The sequence below is a fragment of the Bos taurus genome, chromosome 7 (assembly GCF_002263795.3).
Source record: "Bos taurus isolate L1 Dominette 01449 registration number 42190680 breed Hereford chromosome 7, ARS-UCD2.0, whole genome shotgun sequence".
NCBI lineage: Eukaryota > Metazoa > Chordata > Mammalia > Artiodactyla > Bovidae > Bos > Bos taurus.
The window spans coordinates 17895829-17917098 of record NC_037334.1 but is presented as its reverse complement, the minus strand read 5'-3'; the positions used below and the strand labels follow the sequence as shown (position 1 = coordinate 17917098).

The following is a 21270-nucleotide window of genomic DNA, read 5'->3' as shown; positions in this document are numbered from 1 at the left end:
TGAAGTAGAAAAGAGTAGCAAAGAAGGTAGTGGCACCCCACTCCAGTACTCTTGCCTGGAAAATCCCATGGACGGAGGAGCCTGGAAGGCTGCAGTCCATGGGGTCGCTGAGGGTCAGACAGGACTGAGCAACTTCACTTTCAGTTTTCACTTTCATGCATTAGAGAAGGAAATGGCAACCCACTCCAGTGTTCTTGCCTGGAGAATCCCAGGGACGGGGGAGCCTGGTGTGCTGCCATCTCTGGGGTCGCACAGAGTCAGACACGACTGAAGTGACTTAGCAGCAGCAGAAAAGAGTAGTTTTTATTGCTTTGCCTGGCTTCCCTGGTGGCTCACTGGTAAAGAATCTGCCTGCAATGTGGGAGACCTGGGTTCGATCCCTGGGATGGGAAGATCTCCTGGAGAAGGAAAAGGCTACCCACTCCAATATTCTGGCCTGGAGAACTCCATGGACTGTAAAGTCCATGGGGTTGCAGAGTCAGACAGGACTGAGAGACTTTCACTTCCACTTTGCTTTATTATTGCTTTGCCAGGCAAAGGGGGTCACAGGGGGCTAATGCCCTCAAGACCGTGTGACCCACCCTGGAGGGGTAGTGAGGAGTTTTATGGTGTTCAGGAAGCATGGTGTGATCAGCTCGTGGACAATCCTCAGACTGGTTGGTGTCAAGGTGAAATTTGAACATCAATTTTCTGGTTTTAACCAATCTAGGGTCTGTGTTCTTGTGGTCAGCAGCTTTCCTCTGCAGGGGGTCTGCTTCCTGTAAAACGAATTTAGGAAAGTGAGTCAGGCCTTTACATATATCTTTCAGGGAACTGAGAGTTCTGTGATTCTGCCACATGGCAGAATTTTAGTCAAAGTTGTTACCAGTTCCCTACTCCAACAGCTAGTCTTTGTTTCTTTATCTTCACATTTCCCAATCATTAACTCGTTATAATTTTTTAAAATTATGACAGTATGATAACACATTTACAGTGTTAATGCATAAATGTGATACATAAATAGTATCCTAAACACGTGTTTATATATCTATTATGTTTGATTTTTCCGACTTCAAGAAATGATAGACACATAAACACATAATAGATACATAAACACATAAATAGTGATAATACATATGACAGTATGATAACACTTGAAAAATACTGAACAAAGTTACATATAGTTCCACTATATATTGCAATTATTTTTAAGTAAATAAATTAAAGTTTTTAATATCAAGTTTCAATATCTCAAAAATTAATAGAATGAATAGACAGAAAAGTAGAAGGATATAGTAGACCCCAAAAGCACTATGATCCAATACAACACAGTTAAGATTTACACAATTTTCACATAATAGCAGGATACAAATTCTATTCAAGTTCCCATAGACTATAAACCAGGAGACACTGGAACATATCCAGGGACATAAAACAAGGTGCAAAATTTTTATAGTCTGAAGGTATTGAAATCATAGTCTGTACTCTTATCACTGTAGAATTATGTTAGAAATCAATATCAAAAGATATTTGAAAATAACCAGCATATTTTCAAGCACAACATGACATTTACTAAGAGAGATCCTTTACTTAGCCTTTGAAAGCCTCAAGAAGGTTAAAACACTGAAAAACCATGGAGGGCCAATCACAAGGTCCTGAGTCAGCATTTTACTTCTAAAGGCAAGGACACAAGGGCTTGTACATGGTTTCAGGCACACACTTCCCCATCTCAGGGCTTAACTGTATCTGCAAATTCCCTTTTACCTTAAAAGGTAACATATTCACAGTTTCCAGGGATAACTTCTGGGTTACCCCCAGCTCAAATAGCGCCTTCTTTTTTTCTCTTTTTGTTTTGTGTCTTTCAAAGAATTCAGAGTACAATGGGATGGTGGGGGAGAAAGCAGCTGCCTAAAAAAATCTATTGAAATACCACAGGGCCAGTGGTTTATTCTGGAAGCAGAGAGAGTCAGCCTGAGCCATCAGGGAACCTCATGAAGTTGCAGGATGTCTAGAATGGTCTTGTGAGGGATGACTTTGATATTTGGTAGATCTGGGTTTCAACTCCAGCTTCACCTGAGTTATATGGTCTCAGAGAAATTGTATAAACTCTTTGAATCTCGGTGAAGTGTGCTAAACCGTATTGTCAGCATGTGACCAATTTGTCATTCCATAGAGGTGGACCTAAAATTGTGTCCTTGGCTGGGCTGCAATGTTCAGTTTGCCTTCTCGTGGAGCCCATCTCAGCATTTGACAGTTTTCTACTTGCCATTTCACATACCTCAACCTACATAGGTTTTCTGTCACATTTGGATAAGACAAGGTTTTTAGAGTGGTCGACTGCTGTGGGTTTAATCATATCCCCCTCAAATTCACATGTTGATGTTCTAACCCCGAGGACCTCAGAATGTGAGGCTATTTGCACATAGTTTGTTGCAGATGTAGTTAAGATGAGATCATACTTTGGACTAAAGGATCCCTAATTCAATATGACTATTCTACAAAAAAGGGGAAATTTCGACATACACAGGAGACTGCTATGTAAAGATGAAAGCAGATATCAGAGTGGTGCATCTACCAGCCCAAGGACATCTAAGATTGTCTGCAAACTACCAGAAACTGGCAGAGGACTTGAGAACAGTCTTTCTCACTGCTCTCAAAAGGAACCAGCCTTACTGATAACCTTGATCTTATACTTCTGGCTTCCAGGATGGTGTGACAATCCATTTCTGTTTTTTAAGTCGTCTAGTTTGTTGTTCTTTGTTATATAGCCCTAGCCAACTTATATACCAGTGCATGTAAAGCTGTCTATACAAAGTAGCCATATTTTTAGTTGTTAGGAGATGGCTCCACTGAGATTTTTTTTGTAACTGCAATATAACCCACATGATACAAATGTCACCATTTTAAGTGCAGGGTTCGCTGGTGTTAAGTACATTCACTTTGTTGTACAACCATTTCCACCATCCATCTCCAGAACTATCTCATCTTCCCAAATAGAAACTGTGTCTCCATGAAACACTGACTCCCCATTCCCTGTCCCAGTCCCTGGCCCCCCCGCCATCTACTTTCTGTCCCTATGGATTTGACTCCTCCAGAGACCTCTTATGAGTGGAATGACACAGTATTTTGTTTTTCCAACTTTTACAACAAGTCTGTTTATCGAAAGGATCTGAAAATAGTGATAAGGTTTCCAACATTTAACAAATTTTCAAGATATTAACAATATGAAACATTAAGAATTTACTTCAAAAACTCAGAGTTTCCTAGGTAGTTCCCCATCATGCTTTAGAACTTGGTTTACAGCTGCTTGACACAGTACTTTGTGATTAGCTTATTTCACTAAGCATAGTGTCCTCAATGTCCATCCAGGTAGCATGTGCCAAATTTCTTTCCTTTTTCAGCTTGAATAATATTCCATTGTATGTATGTATCACACTTTGTCCATTTGTTCACCAATCGATGGACATTCTGGTTGCTTCCACCTCTTGGCTATTGTGAATAAATAGTGCTGCTATGAACATGGCTCTAAAAATATCTCTTTGTGTTCCTGCTTTCAATTTGTTTCGGTCTGTACCCAGAAGTGGGATAGCTGTATCTTGTAGTAGTTCTACTTTTAATTTTTTTGAACTATACTGTTTTCCACAGTGGTTGTACCAATTCATATTTCCACCGATTATGCCCAATGATTTCCTTTGCACCACATCAAATCACTAATAATTGTTATTTCTTGCCTTTTGGGGCTTCCCTTGTGGCTCAGCTGGTAAAGAATCTACCTGCAATGCAGGAGACCTGGGTTCAGTCCCTGGGTTGGGAGGATCCCCTGGAGAAGGGAAAGGCTACCCACTCCAGTATTCTTACCTAGAGAATCCCATGGACAGAGGAGCCTGGCAGATTGCATACAGTCCAGAGGGTCGCAGAGTCAGAGATGACTGAAGTGGCTTAGCATAGCATAAAAATTTGACTTACATACACCATGAAATGATTATTGAGTTTAGAGAACATCTATCATCTTGTAGAGATACAAATTTTCAAAAATAGAAAAAATTTTCTTTGGTATGAGAACTCAGTATTCATTCTTCTAACAACTATCATATATAATGTACAGCAGTGTTAATTATATTTATTATGTTATACTATTATATCCTTAGTGTTTACTTATCTCATAACTGGAAGTTTGTACCTTTTGACTGCTTTCATCCAATTCTTGCTCTCCTCTACCCCCAATCTCTAGCAGTCACAAATCTGATCTCTTTTTCTGTGAGTTTGTTTGTTTTTGAAGTGTAATTGACCTGTGACACTGTGTCAGTTCCTGGTACACGACATAGTGAGTTGGTATTTCTATACATTTCAAAGTGATCACCACTATAAACTAGTTATGATAGGTCACTATACAAAGGTACTACATAGTTACTGACTATATTCTCCACACTGAATTTCATACCCGTGACTCATTTATTTTGCAACTGAAAGTTTGTACCTCTTGATCTCTCTGATCAAATTTCTTTCCTTCTCCCACTCCACTCTCCTCTGGCAACCATTTGTTTGTTCTCTGTACCTATAACTCTGTTTCTGTTCTATTTATGCATTTATTTATTTATTTTTTTAAGATTCCACACAGTGGAATCACTGTGAAATCACAGTGAAATCACACAGTTTTTGCCTTTCTCTATCTGACTTATTTCACTTACCATAATACCCTCTAGGTCTATCCAAGCTATCTCAAATGGCAAGATTTCATTCTTTTTTAATGGCCGAGTAATATTCCATTGTAGGCTTCCCTGGTGGCACAGTGGTAAGGAACCCAACTGCCAGTGCAGGAGACGTGGGTTTGATCCCAGGGTCAGGAAGATCCCATGGAGAAGGAAACGGCAACCTACTTCAGTATTCTTGCTTGGAAGATCGCATGGATAGAGGAGCCTGGAGGGCTACAGTCCATGGGTCACACAAAAAAGTAAGACATGACTTAGCTAAACTAAACAACGATATTCCATCATCTGTCTGTCTATCTCAACTTCTTTATCCATTTGTCTATTGTTGGGCACTTAGGTTGTTTCTATATCTTGGCTATTATGAATAGTGCTGCAATGAACACAGGGGTGCATGTATCTTTTCTCATTAGTGTTTTTAAATTTTTGGATAAATACCCAGGAGAGGAACTGCTGGGTCATATGGTAGTTCTATTTTTAACTTTTTGAGGAGTCTCCATACTGCTTTCCATAGCAATTGCACCAATTTACCTCCCCACCAACGGTGTACTAGGGTTCTACTTATCTACTTCACTGCCAACACTTGTCATTTGTTGTCTTTTTAATAACAGCCATCTGATAGGTGTGATCATCATGGTTTCGATTTGCGTTTTCCTAACGATTAGTGATGTTGAGTACCTTTTCATATACTTGTTGGCCATTTGTGAGTCTCTTTTTGTAAAAAAGTCTATTTGGTCCATCTGCTCATTTTTAAAAGTTGGATTTTTTTTTTTTTTTTGGCTATTGAGTTGTATGAGTTCATTATACATTTGTGTACCAATCCATTGTCAGATATATGGCTTTCAAATATTTCCTCCCATTCCCTAGGTTGTCTTTTCCTTTGGTTGATGGTTTCCTTTGCTGTGCAGAAGTACTTTAATTTGATATAGTCCAACTTGGTTTTTTTTTGCTTTTGTTGCTGTTTCTTTTGGTGTCAAATCCAAAAAAAATCATTTCCAAGACAAGTATTAAGGAATTTACCACTATGTTGATATCTTTAATCCTTTTTGAGTTTATTTTTATGTATGGTGTAAGGTAAGGATTCAGTTTCATTCTTCTCCATGTGGTTGTCTGGTTTTCCCAGTACTGTTTATTGAAGTGGCTGGCTTTACCCATGGTATATTCTTGGCTCATTTTTCATAAATTAATTTATCAACTATGCATATACTTATTTCTGGTTTCTCTCTTCTGTTCCACTGATCTGTGTGTCTATTTTTATGCCAGTACTATTATGCTGTTTTGATTACTGTAACTTTGTGATATAGTTTGAAATCAGGAGCTATGGTGCTTGCAGCTTTGTTCTTCTTTCTTAAGTTTGCTTTGGCTCTTTGGGGTCTTTTGTGGCTCCATGCAATTTGAGGACTGCTTTTCCTGTGAAAAGTGCCTTTGAAATTTTGATAGGGGTTGCATTGAACCTATAGTTTGCTCTGAGTAATATAGACATTTTGAACATAATAATTCTTCCAATCCATGATCATGGAATATCTTTCCATTTATTTGTGTCCTCTTCAATTTCATCACTGTCTTATAGTTTTCAGTAAATTTACCTTTCATCTCCTTGATTAAATTTTCTGTGCAATTATAAATGGGATTGTTTCCTTAATTTCTCTGATAGTTCACTGTTAATGCATAGAGACAAAACTGACTTTTGTATATTGATTTTGTACTCTGCAACTTTACTAAATTTGTTTGCTAATTTTAACATTTTTTGTGTGTGGAGTATTTAGGGTTTTCTATATATAAAATTATATAATCTACAAATAGAGGCAATTTTTCTTCTTCCTTCCTCATTTGGATGTCTTTTACTTCTTTTTCTGCCTAATTACTCTGGCTAGGACCTTCAGTACTTTGTTGAATAAAAGTGGTGAGAGTGTGGGTGTCCTTGTCTTGTTCCTGATCTTACAGGAAGAGCTTTCAGGTTTTCATCATTGAATAAGATGTAAGCTGTGGACTTATCATACTGCTAAGTCACTTCAGTCGTGTCCAACTCTGTGCGATCCCATAGACGGCAGCCCACCAGGCTCCTCCATCCCTGGGATTCTCCAGGCAAGAACACTGGAGTGGGTTGCCATTTCCTTCTCCAATGCATGAAAGTGAAAAGTGAAAGTGAAGTCGCTCAGTCGTGTCCGACTCTTCGAGACACCATGGACTACAGCCTACCAGGATCCTCTGCCCATGGGATTTTCCAGGCAAGAGTACTGGAGTGGGGTTCCATTGCCTTCTCCGAGGACTTATCATATATGGCCTTTATTATCTTGAGGTAAGTTCCCTCTACTGATCTGTTGAGTGTTTTATCATGAATGAATGTTGAGTTTGGGGAAATGATTTTCCTGCATCTGCTGAGATGGTTTTTCATCTTTCATTCTGTTAATGCGGTGTATTACATTGATTATTTGCACACGTTGAACCATCCTTGCTTCCCTAGAATAAATCCCACTGGATCATGTGTATGACCCTTCAAATGTACTGTTGAATTTGGTTTGTTAATATTTTGCTGAGGATTTTGGTATCTATACTTGTCAGGTATATTGGTCTATAACTTTCTTTTCCTGTAGTGTCTTTGGCTTTGGTATCAGGATAATGTTAGCCTTATTATTATCTTCTTTTATCACAAAAGTACCTAAGAATACATAAGAATACATTTTGAAAGTATTTACCTCCTGTTTATGCTCATTTCTGCACTATCAGGAGATTCTATTCTCAGTCCCTCTTCCATTCTCTTCTTAACTTATGAGTCACTGCTAACTCTTTTCCTCGTTAAGTTCTTCTCATGTACTTACCACAGGCTAGAGAAATGACAACTTGTGGTGTTTGGAGAGTCATATTCTTCTCCATTTTGTTTTGCTACAAGATGTTGAATATAGTTACGTGAATGTACACTTTAAGAGGGCTAATTTTATGTTATGTGAATTTCACCTCAATTTTAAAAAAAGAGTGTCTACGCATGCTTTTACAGAAAAGAAAATATAAATGACTTAAGTGACACTGAAGTATGGAGGGCAGTCAGGCTTCCCTTTTACTAGAAATAAGACAAAGAAAAAGCTTTCTTTCATATCCCATGGAGCAGCCACGCTCACACACAGTAGACTAAAAATCTAAATTGACTCAACACCTATGGAGGCCAATTTGTTAATAAATATCAAAATTATAAACACATCGTCTTGGACCCAGCCATTCCACTTCTAGAAATTTATCCTAAAGATACAAGTGTGAAGTGACCCACATGTTGTATGAGGGGAAAAAAAAAGTATCATACTTGGAAAGGAAGAGCTTTTAGAAAAATATTTTAATATTAATTAAAAAAAAAAAGCTCCCAAGCCCCCAAATCAATATAGAAATATCAATTATATTCCTATGCTTTAACAATGCACTCTCAAGACAGTCTAGGGGTTAAAACTCTGCCCTTCAAATGCAAGGGGTGTGAATTCCATATTTGGCTGGGGAACTAAGATCTCACATGTTATAAAGTGGGGGCTAAAAAAAAAAAAAAAGAAAGAGAAGGAAAAGGAAAGGTAGAAAGAGAAAAAGAAACAAAGCAAAAGAAAAAAGAAAGAAAAGTAAGCAAGGAAAGAAAGAAACAAAGATAAAGAAAAAGAAAGAAAAGGAAAGAGAAAGAAAAAGAGAGCAAGAAAAGAAAGAAAGAGAAAAAAAAGTGTATTTAAAAACCTGGGCTAGGAAGTGCCAGGGTCAAGGGTGCACCCACTGAATCCCAAAAAAAGTCTCATCAGCGTTTCTGGAAGGCAACAGAGGCAGAGTAAGGTTGGTGCAGAGAATGTCCCCGCGAGCCAGGAAGGTGAGGCGCTGGGAGGCGACCCAGCAGCCTCCGCGGTGGAAGCTGAGGCGTAGCAGGCTGATGCTGTGCGCGGCAGGGGAGCAGATGGCTACCGTCAGCGTAGCTCTCTGGGGCTCGGCGGTCCACGTGGAGGAGGAGCAGTTGGCTAATGTCACCTGGATGTGCAGCCTATAAATGCCATCACGTTGGATCTGCAGCTGCCCGTTGTCGTCCAGCTTTGGCCCATGCAAGAAGGAGCGTCCCAGGGCGGGGCTCCCCTGCCAGGGCAGCCTGGGGTCCTGCCGCGACCCTGGGAGGGTTGTGAGGGAGGGGTGGAAGGATGGAGATATAGGGAAACTGAGTGCTATAGAGGGAATGCCCCAAACTCGAATGTTGAAGCCTAACCTCCAAGGGGATGGTATTAGAAGGTGGGGTGTTCAGAAGTGTTTAGAGCAAGAAGGTGGAGACCTTGTAAAAGAGACCCCATATCCACTGATGGATGAATGGATGAAGAAGATGTAATATATACATACACACATATACACACACACATACATCTATACAAGGTGGTGGTGGCCTAGTCGCTAAGTCGTGTCCTACTCTTTGCAACCCCACAGGCTGTAGCCAGGCAGGCTCCTCTGTCCATGGGATTTCCCAGGCAAGAATACTGGAGTGGGTTACCATTTCCTTCTCCAGGGTATCATCCTGATCCAGGGATTGAACCCGTGTCTCCTGCATTGACAGGTGGTGGTTTCCTTCATTTCAGGTAGATTCTTTACTGACTGAGCCACCAGGGAAGCCCATATCCATCCATACGTGTGTACATATACACAGTATGCCTGTGTGTGCTCAGCCACTTCAGTCATGTCTGACTCTTTGTGACACCGTGGACTGTAGCCCACCAGGCTCCTCTGTCCATGAGATTCTCCAGGCAAGAACACTGGGATGGTAGCCATGCCCTTTCCAGGGGATCTTCTCAGTCCAGGGATTGAGACTTCAACCTGAGTCTTCTGCTTCTCCTGCAGTGCAGGCAGGTTCTTTACCCACTGAGCCACCTGGGGAGCCCCATACCTATGTGTATACATATACATATGTATGTATTATGGGGCTTCCCTGGTAGCTCAGCTGGTAAAGAATCCACCTGCAATGCAGGAGATCCCGGTTCAATTCCTGGGTTGGGAAGATCCCCTGGAAAAGGGATAGGCTACCCACTCCAATATTCTTGGGCTTCCCTGGTAGCTCAGAAGGTAAAGAATCCATCAATTTGGGAGACTTGGGTTCAATCCCTGGGTTGGGAAGACCCGCTGGAGAAAGGAACTGGCTACCCACTCCAGTATTCTTGCCAGGAGAATTCCATGGGCAGAGGAGACTTGGGGGCTACAGTCCATGGGGTCACAAAGAGTCAGACACAACTGAGCAACTAAGCACAGCACAGCATGTATGTATTTTATGTCTGTGTGTGTGTATATATAAATGTATATTACACATATACCTAAAATGGATATAGATGTGATATATATATTACTATGTATTATACATGTGATATTATAAACACACATCTATATCTATCTAAAGTGAAAGTGAAAGTTGCCTAGTCTGACTCTTTGCGATCCCACGGACTATACAGCCCATGGAATTCTCCAGGCCAGAATACTGAAATGGGTAGCCTTTCCCTTCTCCAGGGGATCTTCCCAACCCAGGGATTGAACCCAGGTCTCCAGAATTGCAGGTGGATTCTTTACCAGCTGAGTCACAAGGGAAGCCCATCTATCTATCTAATTCAGCCACAAAAAGAAAGAAATTCTGCCAGTTGTGACAACATGCGTAGACCTAGAGGTCATTATGCTAAAGTGAAATAAGTCAGACAGAGAAAGACAAATACTGTCTGACTTCCTTTATGTGCAACCTAAAACGAATCCCAAACACATGGCTACAGATACAAAGAACAGATCAGTGGCTGCCAGAGGCGGGGAGTGGGTGGGTAAAATAGGTGAAGGTGGTCGGACGCAAAAACTTATGAAAAAGTTATAAACTAAGTACTGGCGATGTAATGTAGAGCGTACTAACTAGAGTTAAGTATACTGTGTTGTATATTTGGAAGCGGCTCATGCTGAGAAAGATTGGGGGCAGGAGGAGAAGGGGACGACAGAGGATGAGATGGTTGGATGGCATCACCAACACAATGGACGTGGGTTTGGGTGGACTCCGGGAGTTGGTGATGGACAGGGAGGCCTGGCTTGCTGCTGTTCATGGGGTTGCAAAGAGTCGGACACGACTGAGCAACTGAACAGAACTGAAGAGCGTAGGTCTTACAAGTTTCATGACAAGAAAAAAAGAATTGTAACTGTGTGTGGTGATGGGTGTTAGCAAGACATTGTGGTGATCAGTTTGTAATATATACAAATATAGACCTATGTTGTATGCCTGAAATGGATGCAATGTTATATGTCAACTCTGTCTCAATTTAGAAAGATAGGGAGAGAGAGCAAGAGGTAGAGAGAGCAAGAGCCCAGAGAGTTCTCTTTCCTCTCCTCCCCTTTCCGCCATATAAAAATACAGCAAAAAGATGACCGGTTGTTTATGAACCAGGAAGAGGGCATTCACCAGACAGCCAGACCTGCTGGTGCCTTGACCTTGGATTTCACAGCCCCTGGCACCATGAGAGAGAGATATCTTGTTTATGTCAGCCTTTCTGTTCTTCTGTCATAGCAGCCCGATCAGAAAGCCCCCAGAGAAAGATGAGTAGGGTTTCCATTTGTTACAAAATGGAATGAACACACCCAAACCCCTGGGGATGAGTGTGGGAGAGACCCAAAGAGGAAGAGGGTTAGAGAGGGGCTGGGAGGGGACTGCCAAAAGGCACCCTCCCTCACATTCCTTTACGTCCTTGCTCTAAAGCCCTCTTCGCTGGGACACCCTCCCTGGTGACCACATTTTCAAGGGCACGCCCAACCCTGACATGCCCGATCCTCCTCCCGTACTTAATATTCCCCAAAAAGTACCAGGTGCGTGTTTCACTCTACTTGGCATGCTACGTATTTAACTTGTTCATTTATTTATTTTCTGATCCCTTTGGTAGCAGGGAAGCCCCGACAGGGCAGGGATTTCTGTTATGTTGGCAATACGGGCACCCAGAATGGAGCCTGCCTCATGGTAGCTGCCGAATTAACATTTGTGACATGAACGAAGGCATGTTAGTCGTGGCTATTGGCTTAGTTGAGTCGGTTTGAGCTCTCCCATGGGAGAAAATAAAATGCTCAGAAAGGAAGCAGGCACCCAGAAACAGACTGCTGTATCGCCCGGTCTTTCTTTCTTTTTCTCATCCCTTCTCATTTTCTCTTTCTCTCTCTCTCCCCCACCCACCTTCTTTTCTCTTTCTCCGACACACACGCATATCCCGGGTTACCTGTATGATTCAGCTGGAGCTCTGCTAAGTCCCACTGGAAGAAAAGAAAACAGAGCTAAGCACCTAAGCGTCAGGGGTCTGGAGTGATCCCTCGAGTCAAGAGCACTTTTTTCTCAGTGCATCCTTCTTATCCACCCCTCATTCCATGGGGCTGACTTGGAGCCTTTGTGAAGAGCTCATAAAGAGGAAGTAGATTCGAACCAGCCCTGAGCACAAAGAGAAGACCTTCAGAAGAACTTAGTTTACAGGATGTAACCCAGGTCGCCTCGCACATCTGCCTTTCTTGCCTGCAAAACCTAATGTAACCTCCAAAGTCGGCACCTGTGGTGGGTGTCCAGGGCTCCCCCCATCCTTGGAGGTCCCAGAACTGCCCTTCCCCAACTCCGTGAAGCCCCCAGCAGCCTCTGAGTCAGCCTGCTGGGGGAACCCCAAAGACGAGTCATTTTCCAGGCCCATGTGAAATGTATCTTTCTCAGATGCACCCTCCAGCCTGGGATCTCCACCCGGGGTTTACCTCCCGGGCAGAGCTGACTATCCTGAGCTGGAGACCCCTGGCAGGCAGACTTGCCCCTGCTTGTTACCCCGTGCTCTCGTCTCTCTCTCTCTGTTCCTTTCTACCGCATGTTTCTTCCTGGCGGATTTTCTTGCTGTTGCTACCACTCTGGGGGGGCCTGTGGGACCTTAACTCCCTAACCAGGGGTCGAACCTACACAACCGGGATTGGAAGCACGCAATCTTAACCCCTGGACCACCAGGGAAGTCCCCCTGGCAGATTTATATCCGTCTCATTCTGATTTTTGTTTTCTTTTCTTTTTTTGGTCATAAGTCTGTTAGTCTGTTCTCTTGCTCAACACCCCTTTGCTTTTTTTCCCCACTTGTTGCCCCTCGCCCCCCACCCCAGGGTCCAGTCCCCACCCAGAGGTTCCCAGGTAGCATACTCCTGTCTCTCCCCCTCTCTCTTATCCTATACCCTTTTAGACTCACCCTGGTTGAATCCAGCTGCTGCTGCTGGCTGAAGCACAGGTTGCAGACGAGGTAGCATGTGCCTGTGCTAAGAAGCACTGAGATAGTCACCCTCAGGATGGATGCCCAGGGCCAGCGGGGCACCTGGCAGCTTGCAGCCTCCTCTGGTGCCATCATGGTCCTCCACGAGCACTTCATCAGCTGTGTGGCAGCAGGGAGGGTGCGCAGAGGGCAGGCAGGAAGGGGGAAGGAAGCTTCAGCTTTCTCACAGCCACGGGGCCCTCTCAGCCTGTCTGAACCTGCCAGGGACCAACCATGCCCCTCCCTGGGGATGTCCGTCAAAGGGAGGGACCAGGCTCGTTCTACCATGGAGGGAAGTCCCCTCCAGCTGCTGTTGGTCCCCAGTCTGCAGAGTAAGTGGACCAGGGTGCTCCTTGATTTTATTTATATGGCTCCCCACCCTCCCCAGGCTTCTGTGGTGGCTCAGATGGTAAAGAATCTGCTTGTAATGCAGGAGATCTGAGTTCGACCCCTGGGTCTGGAAGATCCCCTGAGTAAGGGAATGGCTACCCACTCCAGTATTCTTGCCTGGAGAATCCCATGGACAGAGGAGGCTGGGGGAGCTATAGTCCGCAGGGTTGTAAAAGAGTCGGACACGACTTAGCAACTAACACCACCCTCCCCACCTTTCTGGCACTCATTTGTTTATTCAACAAACCTTCACTGAACACCACTACGGACCAGATACTCTGCTGAGTTCTGGGATACAGCCACAACACTCAGGGAGGAAGGTGCTCAGGGGCTAAGTCGAGTCTGACCCTTTGGGGCCCCATGGACTACAGCCCACCAGGTTCCTCTGTCCATGGGATTTCCCAGGCAAGAACACTGGAGTAGGTTGCCATTTCCTACTCCAGGGGATCTTTCTGACCCGGGGATTGAATCCTTGTCTCCTACATTGGCAGGCAGATTCTTTACTGCTGAGCCACCTGGGAAGCCCCAGGGATGGAGGTGCTAAGTTGCTTCAGTTGTGTCTGACTCTTTGCTATCCCATGGACTGTAGCCCACCAGGCTTCTCTGTACATGGGATTCTCCAGGCAAGAACACTGGAGTGGGTTGCCATTTCCTCCCCCAGAGGATCTTCCCAAACCAGGGATCAAACCTTAGTCACTTACGTCTCCTGCATGGCAGGCAGGTTCTGTATCACTAGTGCCATCAAAGAGGGGTCCCCAAATATCTCTGTGCTCCTCTCCATCTTCCCAGCCTCCCTGGCACCCGTGGTGGGACCACGGGTCCCACTACAGTCATCAGGAACAGATGCCCTCTGGGGCTCCCCTGGTGGTGCAGTGGTTAAGAATCTGCCTTGCAATGCAGAGAACAGAGGTTCAATCCCCAGTTCAGGAACTAAGATCCCACATGCCACAGAGCAGGTAAACGGTGAGCCACAAGTACTGAAGCCTGTGCACCCTGGACCCTAATGGAGGTCACGTGACCAACCTGCCCAATAGGAAGAGAGGAGAAGCAGAGGCGGGGCCAGGTTTTGTCAACATGCCACAGAGCCTTTCGGTTCTGTTGCTCTGTGGCCTTGAAGGACACCTGCTGTCTTTCTTTCTTTTTTTTTTTTTAATTTTGTTTTGGCTGTGCTGGGTCTTTGTTGCTACGCACGGGTTTCTCTAGCTGTGGTGTGTGGGCTTCTCCTGTTGCATGGCACAGGGTCTAGGGCACACAGGCTTCAGTACTTGTGGCTCACCGTTTACCTGCTCTGTGGCATGTGGGATCTTAGTTCCTGAACTGGGGATCGAACCTCTGTTCTCTGCATTGCAAGGCAGATTCTTAACCACTGGACAACCAGGGGAGCCCCAGAGGGCATCTGTTCTTGATGACTGTAGTGGCTTGAATATGTCCTCCCAGAACTTCAGCACGTGACCTCGTTTGGGAAGAGGGTCTTTGCAGAGGTAAGGATGAGGGGGCTCTTGTAGTCCATACGTTGTAAAGAAAAGGGGAGGACACACGGAGACACAGACGGAAGTTGGAGGCCGACATTAGACTGATGCAATACACACCAAAAAACCCAAGGATTGCCCGCAAACCCCAGAAGGCATGAATAGGCCAGGAAAGATTCTCCCCTAAAGCCTTTGAAAGCATCAGATGCCTTGATTTTCAGATCTCCAACCTCCAGAACTGTGAAAGAGTACAGTTCTGTTGTTTCAAGCCACTGGTTGCTGGTCCTTGGATATGGCAGCCTCAGGAAACCAGTAACAATCCTGTAGCTACAAGATGAAGGAAGAACACCTAGGCTTATAGGATTGTGACAATACTAGTTAGTATCAGTGAATCAAGGCACTCACCCCCACTAGTAGCACAAAATCTGTCACAATCTGTCACCAAGTGTACATGACTGCAGTCTTAGAGGCTTTACTTGTAGACACTGAGACTTGAAAATTTCATCCCAGAGTGAGAAGTTATAGTAGCCTGGCCTGGGATGGGGGGATGGGGGTTGTAGGGACAGGGGGAGTGGGGGTAGAAGGTGGATACAGAATAGATTTCAGCTGAAGCCAGCAGCGTTTGGTGGTATGGGGGGGGCAGGTGGAATAAAGATGGGAGTCAAAAGTGTCCAGAATTCCTGGGGTCCAGGGATTGTATACCCACTGAGACCCCCCAACTGCAAAAGGAATTTCCTTTTTGAAAGCCCTGGTTTTCCAAGACTTAGGGGTTTAGCTAGCAGCACCTTCAAAGGGACCTCAAGCTCTCCTTGGCCTGGGGGCTTGATCTTTGGAACTGTCCCCAGCCTTCTTTCATACTAGATGAAACCCTTGCTTTGTTCTTTTTTTTTTTTTTTTAAGACGTTTTTTGCTGTGGACCATTTATTTTTAGAAAAAAATTTTTAGATTTTTAAAAAAAATCCTATTTTTTAAAAGCCAGTCTTGCTGAGTTTTTTATTTATCTATTAGACTGCTGCGACATGCAGGTGTGGCATGTGGGATCTAGTTCCCTGACCAGGGATTGAACCTGGCCCCCCTGCATTGGGAGCGTGAAGTCTTAACCACTGGGCAGCTAGGGAAGCTCCCATAAAAAAACTGTTAAAAAATAATTTTATTCTTAATTTTTTGGCTGTGCTGGGTCTTCATTGCTGCACACAGGCTTTCTCTCGTTGCGGGGCTACTTTCTCACTGTGACGTGCGGGGCTTCTCATTGCAGTGGCTTCTCTTGTTGCGGAGCATAGCCTGTAGGGTGCGTGCGCTTCAGTAGTTGTGGTATGTGGGTTCAGTAATTGTGGTGCACTGGCTTTGTTACTCTGGGGGATGTGGAATCTTCCTGGACCAGGGATCAAACCTGTGTCCCTTGCTTTGGCAGATAGATTCTTAACCGCTGGACCACCAGGGAAGTCCTGATGTGGACCATTTTTAAAGTCTTTACTGAATTTGATACAATATTGTTTGGTTTTTCAGCCATGAGGCATATGGAATCTTAGCTCCCCAGCCAGGGATCCAACAAGCACCCTTTGCATTGGAAGATGAAGTCTTAACCACTGAACCCCCAGGGAAGTCCCTCCTCTGTACCTCCTCGCTGAGTTCAAGTCTAGCGTCACTGGCTAACTCCATCTCTAGGACCTTCTAATCCACATCCTGTCATGGTCCCCACTGCAGACCTTTGATGGTATTTTGCAGCCCATCTGGAGTCCTTGCCCCACCTCCATCAAGCTGAAAGCCATTCATAGTCAAAAATAATTTCTGCTGAGTGCAGTTAAGCATGTAGAATCTGGAGTTCCTCAGCACACCTGGATTCCAGTCTCCGGACTGTCCCATATTAGTCTTTGGGAAATTCACACCCTCATCAGTTTAAGTTCAATGTTTCCATCTACAAAATGGGCTGTGAAATATGACAAACTAGTGACAATAAGGTACAAGAAACAGACTCACCTATGGAACAAACTAGTAGTTACCAGTGTGTGTGGGCAGGTGGGCAATATAGGGATGGGGGAGGGGAAGGTTCAAACTGTCAGGTGTAAAATGGGCTCAGAGATGTACACCACGGGGAATAGAGACAATATTTTTTTAATAACTAGGGACTTCCCTGGTGGTCCAGTGGTTAAGAATCCGCCTTCCAATGCAGGGGACGTGGGTTCGATCCCTGGTCAGGGAACTAAGATGCCACATGCCGGGGTATAACTAAACTGGTGCATTGCAGCTGCTGAGCCTGAACACACTTTGGAGCCCAAGCTCAGCAACAAGAGAAGCCCCCAGCATGACACAGCTGGAGAAAGGCCAAGTGCCACACCAAAGACCCAGCACAGCCAAAATTTAAAAAAAAAATGCTACTATTAAAAAACAAACAGGGGCTTCCCTGGTGGCTCAGTGGTAAAGAGTCTGCCCGTCAATGCAGGGTACACAGGTTCAATCCCTTATCCAGGAAGATGCCACAGGCTGCAGAGCAACTAAGCCCGCGCGCCTCAACTACTGAGCCTGCACTTTTGAGCTCCGGAGCCGCAAATGCTGAAGCCCTTGAGCTGCAGAGCCCTTGCTCCACAACAAGAGAAGACACTGCAATGAGAAGCTTATATGCTGCAACTAGAGCGTGGTCCCTGCTTGGGCAACTAGAGAAAGGCCTCGCACAGCAACGAAGACCCAGCACAGCCAAAAACAAATAAATCTTAAAAAACAAAAGACACACGTTAAGGGGCTTACTGGTGGTCCAGTGGTAACACTTGTCCTTACAATGCCAGAGACATAGGCTCAGTCCTGGTCTGGGAGGATCGCTCATGCTGAGGAGCAACTAAGCCTGTGCGCCCCAACTTCGGAGCCCACTGCTGCAAATACTGAAGCCCATGTGCCCAGAGTCTGTGCTACAGAATAAAAGAAGTCACCACCCTGAGCCCCCGTATCTCAACTATAGAGTAACCCCACTCAGCTTAACTACAGAAAGCCATCGCATAGAAACAAAGACTGACCATAGCCAGATAAATAAATAAATCTTAAAAAAAAAACACTTAAAAGTATTTTGCAATTGCAAATATTGCAGTTGCCAATGGAAAGTAATCTTTAAAAATGTATGAAAATAAAAATTAAAAAAATAAAATAAAATGGGCTGTGATAACGTTTTAAAGAGAGATATATGCAAGGCCCTTAGCATGCTGTAAGCACCATGGGCTTACAGCAAATGCTCAGTAAAGGCTAACTTTTAACTTTGCTATTTCCCCTCCAGGAAATGCTGATTAGAAAGGTAGCAAAAGGCCCCTAGACAACAATTCACAAAGTTCAGGTGGCTGATCAACACAGAGAGACGAGGTCAGCTTCTCCTGGCAATAAAATGCACATCCTCTCTCTTTCACGGCCAAGGTGAAGATCACAGATTTAAGTGTTAAAAAAAAAAAAGAAAAAGCCGTGGGAGTGGAATGGAGCAGGGCGCTATGGTCCTTCCACCCCACAATCTCTGACCGCATTTGTAGAAAAACTTTAGCCAAAGAGTAAGTTTAACCAGACAAGTGAGAAAATGTAGAAACAAAGGAAAACAGTTCAACAAGACTAAATAATAATAGTTTAGTCATTAAGCATGGTGAAGGGCCTTTAGGTCCTCCTTGAGGGCTGTAGATAATAATCTGAACCATAAACTGTGAGCTGTCTTGTAGATATTGAAACTCCCACCAGGTGGAAGAATTTAAGTACATGATGAGCAGACTGGAGTCCTGACATAAGCTGCTACAATTCCAGGAACTGGTCTCAAGGAAATGGGAACAAACTAACTCTGGAACTGAAGATTAACTGTACTTAAAGCAATCAAGAAGATATTGGTCAAACCACCAATGACCAATTTCAAGATGACTATTGAAGCTGTTTCTGCAGGTAGCCCCCTCCATCCATGTATAAAAGCTCTTGCCCACTGATTTTGGCCAGGTTAGTAGGGTAGGGCGGAGAAGGTGATGGCACCCCACTCCAGTACTCTTGCCATGGATGGAGGAGCCTGGTGGGTTGCAGTCCATGGGGTCGATAGGAGTTGGACACGACTGAGAGACTTCACTTTCACTTTTCACTTTCATGCATTGGAGAAGGAAATGGTAACCCACTCCACAGTTCTTGCCTGCAGAATCCCAGGGACGGGGGAGCCTGGTGGGCTGCCATCTATGGGGTCGCACAGAGTCGGATACAACTGAAGTGACTTAGCAGCAGCAGCAGCAGCAGCAGCAGGGTAGCGGGGAGTTGGCTTTTGGACAGGAGTCCACCCTCTCCCCTGCCTCTCCCCGAACCATTGCCAGCATCCAAAATAAAGTAAACTTTTCTTTCCAACAAACTTGAATCTTTATTGGTTTTTGAGCTGCAAGTGGCTGGACCCCACTTTTATGAAAGTACTGAAACTATGATACATTCACAAAAATTCACCTGGGTGCAGTGAAGTCTATTAGAAAAAAATAAAACTAAGAAGATATAAGAGAGAAATGTTCTTAAGTTTCACATGTAAATTAATAATGCCTCCATTAAAAATACCTTTGAAGTTAAACACATACACATACGCAAACAGCAAGATAGAGAAATTAAAAATGGTTTGTAAGGCCAAAGGTAGACAAAACTGTTCTCCTTAAGATATAAATCACTTAGGACTTCCGTGGTGGCTCAGTGGTAAAGAATCCACCTGCCAATGCAGAAGACACGGCTTCCATCCCCAGGCCGGGAAGATCCCACATGCCTGGAAACAACTAAGCCCATGTGCCACAACTACTGAGCCAGTGCTCTAGAGCCCGTGAGCCGCAACTCCTGAAGCTGGCATGCCTAGAGCCAAGAGAAGCCACCGCAATGAGAAGCCCATGCAGTGTAAGGAAGAGTAGCCCTCATGCTACTCTTCGTTACAGAAGAGTACAGAAAAGCCAGCATGCATCAGCAAAAATCCAGAACAGCCAAAACACACAAAAAAGATATAAATCAGAAGTTAAGTCAGTAAGAAGTGATTAATACTTTCTAGAAAATGAAACGCCTATGAATAATCAGGTTATAAAAAGAAATACAATAGAACATGAAGCATGATACTCTCTCTGTTCCAAATAACTAAAAACTATAAGCACGTGGAATGCATCTTTTCTTTTGCACTGATCATAATTTGGTAAATGATCAGAACGTTTGGATGAATTTGAAGACTCATGGTGCTGCAAGCCTGTAGGTGAGGAGCATCTATAATGCATGCTGGGATTTGAAATGGATCCAGCCTTTCGAAAGGACAGGTTTTTGGCAAATCAGTCAAGATCCCAGAATGTACCTCCCCTGATATCCATCAGTTTCACTTCAAGGATTTCATTCTGTGAGCGCACTTGCACAGGTCGCAAACACAGATGTACACACATGAATTCAGTGTGGCAGATGTCATGGTAACAAAGTCCCTCCGTGCTGCCACCCCATCCGCCCCCCCAGGTTATCACAGAGCACTAGGTCAGCTCCCTGTGTCACACAGCGAATTCTCACTAATGACATACATCACATATGGTCATGTATATGTTTCCCTGCTACTCTCTCAATTTATCCCACCCTCTCCCTCCCCTACTGCGTCCAAAAGTCTGTTCTCTATGTCTGTGTCTCCACTGCTGCCTTGCAAATAGATTCATCAGTACCATCTTTCTTGGTTCAAGAGGAAGGGGACATCTGTATACCTATGGCTGCTTCATGTTGATGTGTGGCAGAGACTAACACAATATTGTAAAATAATTATCTTCCAATTAAAAAAAAAAGCAACCCAAAGATTCATTCATTATCCGGCTCTTGTGCTGTGCTTAGTTGCTCAGTTGTGTCTGACTCTTTGTGACCCCATGGTCTGTAGCCTGTCAGGCTCCTTTGTCCATGGGGATTCTCCAGGCAAGAATACTGGAGTGGGTTGCCATGCTCTCTTCCAGGGGATTTTCCCGATCCAGGGATTGAATCCAGGTTTCCCGCATTGCAGGCAGATTCTTTACCATCTGAGCCACCAGGGAAGCCCGTCCAGGGCTTATTCCCATACTAAGAACTGGGCAGGTATGACCTTTTTATTTTAAATTTTTAAAAATTTATTTATTTTTATAAACTCAAAATGGATTAAAGATCTAAATGCAAGACCAGAAACTCTAAAATTCTTAGAAGAAAACATAGGCAGAACACTCTCTGACATAAATCACAGCAAGATCCTCTAAGGCCCACATCCCAGAGTAATGGAAATAAAAACAAAAATAAACAAATGGGACCTAATTAAACTTAAAAGCTTTTGCACAATGAAGGAAACTATAAGCAAGGTGAAAAGGCAGTCTTCAGAATGGGAGAAAATAATAGCAAACAAAAAAACTGACAAAGAATCTCCAAAATATACAAGCAGCTCAATACCAGAAAAACTAACAACCCAATCAAAAAGTGGACCAAAAAACTAAACAGACATTTCTCCAAAGAAGACATACAGATGGC

General features: G+C 44.0%; 1 protein-coding gene and 1 long non-coding RNA gene across 2 annotated transcripts in view; one reads left to right on the top strand and one right to left on the bottom strand.

Annotated features, from left to right (window-relative positions):
• Positions 1-6446: 6446 nt before the first annotated feature.
• LOC112447358 (uncharacterized) overlaps positions 6447-21270 on the top strand; it is a 52894-nt gene continuing 38070 nt past the window's right edge. The window contains exon 1 of the long non-coding RNA XR_003035510.2: positions 6447-6984. This is a non-coding gene — a long non-coding RNA (uncharacterized lncRNA). The remainder of the gene's footprint in view (positions 6985-21270) is intronic.
• Positions 8412-13234, bottom strand: CD70 (CD70 molecule). The gene is made up of 3 exons (NM_001319881.1): positions 12887-13234; positions 11903-11936; positions 8412-8806 (listed from the first exon to the last, which is right to left on the bottom strand). The coding sequence occupies exons 1-3, from the start codon at positions 13232-13234 to the stop codon at positions 8412-8414; spliced, it is 777 nt and encodes a 258-aa protein (NP_001306810.1).

Excerpts from the sequence above, each read along its gene's own strand:
- CD70 (NM_001319881.1), bottom strand. The coding sequence starts at position 13,234 with ATGGTAGAACGAGCCTGGTCCCTCCCTTTGACGGACATCCCCAGGGAG. Across the intron at positions 11,937-12,886 it reads AGCAGCTGGATTCAACCAGG|TGGGACTTAGCAGAGCTCCA; the intron begins GTGAGTCTAAAA and ends CTTTTCTTCCAG. Across the intron at positions 8,807-11,902 it reads GCTCCAGCTGAATCATACAG|GGTCGCGGCAGGACCCCAGG; the intron begins GTAACCCGGGAT and ends CAACCCTCCCAG.